This window comes from Grampus griseus (assembly GCF_964374135.1).
Source record: "Grampus griseus genome assembly, chromosome: 4".
Taxonomy (NCBI): Eukaryota; Metazoa; Chordata; class Mammalia; order Artiodactyla; family Delphinidae; genus Grampus; species Grampus griseus.
The window spans coordinates 31,819,185-31,828,616 of record NC_138997.1 but is presented as its reverse complement, the minus strand read 5'-3'; the positions used below and the strand labels follow the sequence as shown (position 1 = coordinate 31,828,616).

At 35.2% G+C, this 9,432-nt stretch overlaps 1 protein-coding gene across 3 annotated transcripts in view; it reads right to left on the bottom strand.

Annotated features, from left to right (window-relative positions):
- Nucleotides 1–1,371: 1,371 nt before the first annotated feature.
- Nucleotides 1,372–9,432, bottom strand: part of TRIM2 (tripartite motif containing 2) — a 119,729-nt gene continuing 111,668 nt past the window's right edge. For all 3 annotated transcript variants that reach the window (XM_082653493.1, XM_082653492.1, XM_082653494.1), the window contains exon 12: nt 1,372–5,768. In XM_082653493.1, the coding sequence (XP_082509619.1) occupies nt 5,616–5,768 (153 nt within the window). In that variant the 3' untranslated portion in view covers nt 1,372–5,615. The remainder of the gene's footprint in view (nt 5,769–9,432) is intronic.

The following is a 9,432-nucleotide window of genomic DNA, read 5'->3' as shown; positions in this document are numbered from 1 at the left end:
AAGGAAATACTGGCCTTAAATAACACATTAGACCAGATGGACTTACTAGATAAACATAGAACATTCCATCCAAAAGCAACAGAATACATCTCCTTTTCAAATACACATGGAATATTCTCCAGGACCGATGACATTCTGGCCAAAAAACAAGCCTCTGTAAATTGAACAACATTGATATCATATCAAGCATCTTTTCTGACCACAATGCTATGAGACTAGAAACTGCAAGAAAAAAACTGCAAAAACACAAAAGGTGGAGGCTAAATATGCTACTAAATGACCAACGGATCACTGAAGAAATCAAAGAAGAAATGTAAAAATACCTAGAGACAAATGAAAATGAAAACACAACAATCCAAAATCTATGGGATGCAACAAAAGCAGTTCTAAGAGGGAAGTTTATAGCATTACAAGCCCAGGACCAGATGGCTTCACAGGAGACTTCCACCAGACATTTAGAGAAGAGTTAACATCTATTCTTCTTAAACTATTCCAAAAAATTGCAGAAGGAGGAACACTTCTGAACTCATTTTACAAGGCCAGCAGCACCCTGATACCAAAAGCAGACAAAGATATCACAAAAAAAGAAAATTACAGGCCAATATCACTGATGAACATAGATGCAAAAAACCTCAACAAAATATTCAATTCAAACTGAATTGAACAGTACATTAGGTGGACCATATACCATGATCAAGTGGGATTTATCCCAGCGATGCAAGGATGTTTCAATGACAAAATTCAGCGTCCACTTATGATAAAAACTCCCAACAAAGTGGGTATAGGGGGATATACCTCAACATATTAAAGACTCTATATAATAAGCCCACAGCTAACAGTATACTCAACATACTCCACGATGAAAAGCTGAAAGCGTTTCTTCTAAGATCAGGAATAAGACAAGGATGCCCACGCTGATCACTTTTATTCAACATAGTATTGGAAGCCCTAGCCACAGCAATCAGAGGAGAAAAAGGAATAAAAGGAACCCAAATTGGAAAGAAGTAATTAAAACTGTCACTGTCTGCAGATGACATGATACTATACATAGAAAATCCTCAAGATGCCACCAAAATCTATTAGAACTAATTAATATTAGAATAAGTTAATTCAGTAAATTTGCAGGGTACAAAATTAATATATAGAAATCTGTTGCATTTCTGTATATCAACAACAAATTATCAGAAAGAGAAATTACGAGAACAATCCCATTAACTAAACTTTTTCTCCCTAGTATAAACAGTTTGGTTGAGGTATTGATATCTTCCACATATTCTAGAACATACCTTCATTTATTCCTTCACTAAGAAAGAGGACAATAAATAGCTTAAATGTTTAAATAAATAAACATTCACCCTGGAAATGGAGAAAAGAAACTTTATTATGATGATTTGAGATTTTGTGCATGGTAAAGGTATACACATGAATCTTGTTTCTCCTATGTTTCAAGACAGAATTAATTTAAAGATTCATTGTAGACTAAAGCATCCAAAATACTGTGGTACATAGGTAGCTATGAACATACAAACACTTTGATGCACAGCATTCATTCTTTTCTTCAAATAGGCAGTCAGCATTTTGATTCATAAAGGAACAAATGATGAGAATATATCAGTATCAATGTCAGAGAGCGCAAGACTTAAGTGTTCTATACACAAAACATATGAAACAGACCTATAAAGGTGGAATGTACAAAATTTAAAAAGAAAACAAAGCAAGTGAAAGCCCCTCATACTCATACATAGGATTGAAAGGCTATAGAATTGAGAATAATATAAAGAATTCTAAGAATACACTCTGTTCATGACAGAACATTCCCATGTCATAAAGCAAAAACATTGAGTTTAAGGCTGTGTTGCTTTCAAAAGTTACTGGAAGTGCTGTACATTCACTGGAACAACATAGCCAATTTATTCATGTTTTAGAATATTAATAGCTTTCATACATTCTCCACAAACAGATCACACAATCACTGCCACACAATTCATCTTCAGAAAGTTTAAGATTAACATCATGATTTGTGGCTTACTGTCATTTAAAACAAAAAAAATTATTTATTTATACCAAATTTTTGATGGGCACTTCGTTTCCTTTATGGCAATGCTAGATTCCTAGTTATCAAAAATATTAAAATAATTTTAAAGTTTAAAACCCTGCAACATTTACAGAATGCAACAGTATTACGACTTTTGATTTTAAGCAAAATTAGACAATGTTTGCAGCAAATAACTTCAATTTTACCCTACCTTGAAATGTCTTATTTTTAAATTATACTAAAAATATTCCTCCTTTTTCAGAAGCTGGTGAATAGGGAGGATAAGATAGAGTCCAAATGTACATAAAGATTTTTCCCATCTGAAGTAATCTGCAGATTACCTGATGCTTATTTGCTACTTTCTCCAATTAACTCAATAGGTATTACCAAAGCATTTATGTGAACCCTTCAGTGTTAAGGATCCATAGACACTTGCTAGCGTACTGCTTTCCCAGTTAACTCTGTTAGGACATACCTTGTATATTTAGTAGTAGAATCAAGTGTGCTCTAGTTGCATGGATCTCTTAGTATTTATTTGCTTCAAATCTAGTCAAAGAGTAAATTAAAAGAAGGAAACTTGGGGACTTTAGTTACTAGAGATTAAAGTTTGATCAAGATACTAATAACCATTTTTTTAAAAATGGCTAACAGTCATAAAGGCTTTTTATTCATGTGTTTCTAGGTGGTGATGTGACTCTCCACTCACCTCCCTGTGTCCAGCAGGGGAGGTCTGTGTCAGAGATACAGTTACTAATATCTATAAGCGGGGAGGGAATGCATTGTCACCTACCTTTACATTCTAACTGGCAACATTTTGCCATAAGTGCCCAGGGGAAATCTGAATGGGTAATTTTTCAGTGCTACTTATCGTGAATGTATGACAGGTTCTGTACACTTGACAAAGAGAAATCAAACAATAATGGTAGCCCAGAAAAAAAGTCACTTATTTTACTATCCTTCTCAGTTTACTAGAAACCATTTTTCAAAGAATGTGACAAAGTTTCACTTAAATCTTGTCTATTCGTATCTTATCAGCAGCACTTTTCCCCCTAAAATATGCTTACTAATACAGTAAATGCACATACGTATCCAAATTTGAAATGTTATCTATACTTTAACATATATGATTACACATATTTTGGGGATATATAGTGTTTCCTGGAGTGCCCATAGCATGTGTTTTAGTAACAGACAGTGGAACAGGTCTGAATCAAAGTATCTCTTCTTTCATTCCAGTTTCATTCCAATATTGACATGTAAAAAAATTAGCTTTGTATTCAATCTACTATCGAGATATCCAGTCTCATATGGTATGATGGCTGGTTAATTTCTAAATTCACAAGTATAATTTAAATGTGCAAAAAAACCTCTTTAAGTAAACTAGTCTTAAGATCAATGGCCTATGACAGAATCTACATAGAAAGCCATTTTTACTTGTGAAAAGAAACTGAAATTCATTTAACCAATTTAAAAAGTTTCCTTTTAAACATTCCAGAAGTTATCAAGGGTCTAGCTTATCTTTTATGCAGAATGTTAATAAACGGTAAAATGAAATTCCCTCACTAGAGTGTAAGCTCCAAGGGGGCAGGGATTTTTGTCTGTTTTATCCATTACTTTATCCCCAGTGCCTAGAATAGCCTCTGACACCCAGTAAGTGCTCATTAAATATGAATGTTTAAACTCAAAGACTTATTTCACTGACATTAGGAAACAGTGTCTTAGTTTAACATTCTAAAAATGTCATTGATTTACTTAACTTTATCATGGACAGTCTCAAATATTTTGAAAATTCTACCTAACTAAAAAAATACTAAACCTAAATGTAAATCTTCCTGAAAAAAATTTTTTCCAGAGGTTGATTTGGGCATAATAAATTTGATAGATAATTGGAAGATTTCCCTTCTAAATTTAAAAAAGTCCTATATAAGAGAATGGCTGAATTATAAATTAATAAGCAAGAAACATCACATTCATATAGTTATACGTGTGGGAAATGTTTTCTTATAGTACAGTCCTAAGGTGCTTTCAGTGAAAAAGGTCCCAAAGTCCTTACTGGAAATGCCAAACATGACATCCTGTTTGGTAGAACTGAGTAGAAAATTAAACAGTGGAAATAGACCACATCTTATTGTACAGTATTAGATTGACTAAATTATTCTTAACATTTTTCAAAATGCATTTATACTTAAATGTAACTCAAGTTGAACTTTTTTTTCTTTTGACCTGTTTTTTGTTTTGTTTTTGAAAGCACAGAAGGCCGTTTTCTGACTAAAAGTCAGCCAATACAAGCATTCCTGGAAAATGGCAAAAATCACATCTGCTTCAGGGCTTGCTCTACTAGGACGGCTTTAAACTGTGCAGTTAAGGAATGTGCTGAAGATGCTTCTGTCCTTCAGAGTGCTGCCTATTTCAATACACCAAAGGTTCAGCTATAGATATCTACATATGATACATTCTACCCTACCCTAATCATGTATATATAGTCCTTTAATGCCTCTACTAGTCAGTAGACAATGATAAATAACCATAACATGCCCTTACCTGTAATGCTTTTGAGATAACACAACTTTGGTAACACTTGTTTCTAAAAGGAAACCATTGATCAATCACATGCCTTTGGTTGACACCATCAGTCCTCCAAAGGGCTGCTTATGGCTCTCTGTCCTAGGATACTGGTGTCCTACTACACGTGCTGACATTTTGCAGGAGGTAAAGCTTTCGCATTCGTGAAGTGGAAAAGGAGAGACACATGTGAGAACGTGGCACAGAAAATGTGACTGACTTTTTCTTGATTACATTCCAGTGCATTAATCTGGAGTTAATGGGGCTGGTGTAATATGCTTTTCAAAGTATTAGGGATTTCAGGATTCCCTGAAAATGAACTTTGTTTTTTGATACAGGGTGAGCAGGAGAGATAAAAAGAACACATGAAGAAGATCTTTGCTCTAACTCAGAAAGGATGGGAAGTTTGCATTGATTTTTTTAAGTGCTAAACTCAAGACGCTCGCTAATCCCAGCTGGGAGGATTTTGCAAGACAGTTTCCATTTTTCCCGAAGTAATTTATATGTAGCTACTAATAACCAAAAAAATGTCACAAGGGTAATACCTACTGTAAAAGTGAGGTTAGAAGATCCCCTGGGTCTTGTGACCAAGGTTAAATAAAGTATATAACTATAACAGATTTCGTTTTTGTTTTGTTTTTGGAAGCTCTGCGCAAAAGCTACCACTCACAGGATTAACAAATACCTTTACATATTCTAGTTGCTTTTTAATGCTTATTTGATTTGCAAAATTAGTTTAGCTACATAAATCCCTGTCCTATAAGCCATAGTTCACAGGTGTAAAACTCTGCAGTTTTTATAGATTCAGTAGAAGAGATTTTTTTTTCAACCCTAAATGTGGATTATGGAAATCAGATATGCAGTTTTTAAGGAAATCGTTACATTCAGAAATAACCTTGGAAAGTTCACCGATGATTCCTTCTAGCACGAAAAGTCTAGTATAATCTGGTCCTGCGTTGAGAAATCCATTCCAGTTTATGTGTAAGATCTTTGTAAGGGGTTGTCCAGTTGCCCACTGTTACTGTAAGTACCGATACACCTTGAAACAGTGGTTTCCAGAGTCTGCAACCACCACGTGGCCGTCTGAAGTTAGGGCCAGGCCTTGGGGGCCATAGAGTGGGTCAGCAGATGTGTTAATGTAGGACAAAAACGATCCACTTCCATCAAAAACCTGTAAATATAAAGTCAGAGTGTAATAGGAAAAGTTACAGTAATACGATGAAATAGGGGTTAGAAAACCCTTAATGCTAATGTTTTTAGTATAGAAGCATGTGTGCAACGCCCCAGGTTTGTTCAGGTCACTATCACAGAAAACCCCTCCCTCCACTTACCTTGCTCTCCCTCCCCTCACTCTCTATGCCCCACAGTCACTGACAAGGAATGTGCCACTGGCCATAGGGTCTCACGTATACTCTTACAGTGGTCACATGTGAGGGGAATGGCCCTGGATGCTGCCTGAAAAATAAAAGATCCTTATTTCTCATTCTAAGCTTATTCCCAATCATAAGAGAGAAAAATCAGCAACTAGGCCACAGAAGAATGTCCTGAGTCACAATGTGCAACGAGAAAACAGAAATTACTTTTTTCCTTTTCAGAAAAGAGTAAGTTATACGAAGTCAATGGTTCAACAAGTACATTTAGATAGAAAGTGGTCTTTTTTGGTCTGTAAGCTTCTGCTATGAGGAAATAAGAGGAACACTCCTCCTTCCCAGGCCCAGGCTGGTTTCTTTCAACCATTCTGGTTGGCCCATAGGTGTTTCAAAAGGCAGGTGTGATGAGGGCCACAATATAAACAGCTTAGCATCTGTGGTCCGATACAGAACTGCTTTGTGAACTTCGTTTCCTGTCTGCTTCTGGCTTCCCATCAGATATAGACGCCTCTTCCAAATGTAGAGGTCCACAGGGATAATTAAGCAAGATAAATATACTAGAGAAATTAAAGCATACAGTGTTACATTTAAAGTCTCAACCCTTTTCCTGAGAAGTGGATACATATATCAGATTCAACTGCTCAGCTGCTGTCCTCACAGTAACATCAGAATGCTCCTAGATTTACCCAGAGCACCCTGTGGTCTCAGGTGCACTGCACAGACCCACACAGGTGAGGATGAATTGCCCTGTCTGTAAATGCATGTTTAGATACATGCAGGTGACTACACAAGAGACATGGGAGAAAAGAAAAGTCTTTCTTCAGTGAGGACTGAAAAGCTTTGCTCTTAATTTAGAGGAAAATCAAAATTTTGTGTCACAGTCCCCTCTGGTAGTTTGACAAAGACTATAGAGCCCATCTCAAAATAGTGTTTTAATAGTTTTTTTTTCCAGAATGTAGCCAGTTTTATTATTATTTATATCCAATCAAAATGCCAAATGCCATTCAAGATACATTATTCCTAAACCATGGAAACATATTTGAATTAATTATTGTTACTCTCTTTTTTGGTTCACTTTTTATTTTGAAATAGTTATAGATTCATAAGAAAGTTGCAAAGATAGTACAGAGAGATTCTGCGTACCCTCCATCCAGTTTCTCCCAATGGTTACATCTTCTATACCTGTAGTACAATATTAAACCCAGCAAACTGACATTGGAATGTGTGTGTATAGTTGTACCTTTTATCACAAGTATAGATTAACGTAGCCACTGCAACCAACATGCAGAACTATTCCATCATCACGAAGATCTGCCTCATGCTGCCTCTTTATAGTCACACCCACTCCCCTTCTCCCAACATCTCTAACTCTTGCCAGCCACTATCTGTTTTCCTTCTCTATAATTCTGTCATTTTGAGAATGTTACCTAAATGCAATCATACAGCATGTGATCTTTTGAAAGTGGCTTTTTTTCACTCAACATGATGCCCTTGACATGCATCTAAGTTGTTGAGGGTGTCATCACTCTGTTCCTTTTAACTGCTGAGTATTATTCCACAGTGTGGATATACCAGTTTGTTTGGCCATTAACCTACTGAAAGACATCTTGGTTATTTTCAGTTTTTGGCTATAACAAATAAAGTTTCTATGAACAACAATGCAGAGGTTTTTCTGCGGACCTAAGTTCTCATTTCTCTGGGATAAATACCCAGGAGTGCAATTACTGAGTTGTATGGTAAGTGTACACTTAATTTTTTAAGAACCTGCCAAACTATTTTCAAGGCTGACTGTCATTTTACATTCACACTAGCAATGTATGAGAAATCTAATTTTTCTGCATGCTCACCAGCATTTGGTATCATCAGTATTTTTAATTTTAGCTATTCTAATAAGTGTGTAGTAGTAACTCATCATGGTCTTAATTTGCACTTCCCTAATGTCTTTTCATGTCTATAACCTCCTCAGTGAAACTTCTCTTCATGTCTTTTGCCCATTTTCTAATTGGACTGTTTGGTTCTTTTATGTCGAATTCTGAAAATCATTATATATTCCAGGCATAAGTCCTCTGTCAGATAGTGTGGTTTATAAATATTTTCTCCCCGTTTGTTGCTTATCTTTTTGTCCTCTTAACAGAGTCTTTCACTGAACAAAAGTTTTTAATTTTGATAAAGTCCAGTTTATTGACTTTGTTTTTTTATGGATCATACTCTCAGTATCATGTCTAAAAATTCTTTAGCAAGCCATATGTCCCAAAGATTTTCTCTTAGAACCTTCTAAAAGTTTTATAATTTTACACTTTTCATTTACATCTATAATCTTTTTTGAGTTAACTTTTACATAAGATGGGGTTCATTTTCTTTCCTTTATGGAGATCTTAATTGTTCTAGCACCTTTTGTTGAAAAGGTTACCATTCCTCCATTAAATTGCAAAATTTTGTACCTTTGTCAAAAAGTCAGTTGGCTGCACACGTGTGGGTCTATTTCTGGATTCTCTATGCTGTTCCCTTGACCTATGTGCCTATCCCTCCATTAATACCACACAGTCTTGATTACTGCAGCTATAGAATAGCTATATAACAAGTCATGAACTCAGGTAGAGGGATTCCTCTCTCTTCTTTTTCAAAATTGTTTTAGCTATTCTAGTCCCTTTACTTTTCCACATACATTTTAAGATAATCTTGTCTATATCTACAAGAATTCCTGCTGGGATTCTGTGTTAAACCTGTATGTCAGTTTGGGGAGAACAGACTTTTTTCTTGAGCCTTGCAATCCATGAATACAGTATGTCTCTCCACTTATTTAGATCTTCTTTTCTTTTTTACACTAGCATGTAAGCTTTCAGATACACATACTAGACATGCTTTGTTATTATACCTAGATATTTCCATTTTTTCAGCAATTTTAAGTGGTATTGTATTTAAAATTTTGGTGTCCACGTGTTCGTTGCTACTATATAGAAATACAATTGAGTTTTATATGCTGATCTTGTATCCTGTGACCTTGCTGAACTCTCTTATTAGTTCTAAGAACTGTTCTGTAGATTCCTTGATATGTTTTTATGTAAACAGTCATGTTCTCTCCAAATAGGGATAGTTTCTTTCTTTCTTTCTAATTTGTAATCTTCTTATTTCCCTTTCTTTCCTTATTGTATTGGTTAGAACTTCCAGCACTAATGTTGAATAAGAATGGTGAGAGCAAACATCCTTGCCTTGTTTCTGATCTTAGAGGAAAAGTTTTCATTCTTTCACCATTAAGTATGGTGTTAGCAGTAGGTTTTCACAGACATTCTTTATCAAATTGAGAAAGTTCCTGTATATTCCTAGTTTTCTGAGATTTAAAAATCATGAATAGGTATTGAATCTTACCAAATGCTTTTTTCTGCATGAATTGATATGATCATATTATTTTTATTCCTTGGCCTTTTAATGGGGTGGATTACATTGATTTTTAAAAAATTCTCCCTT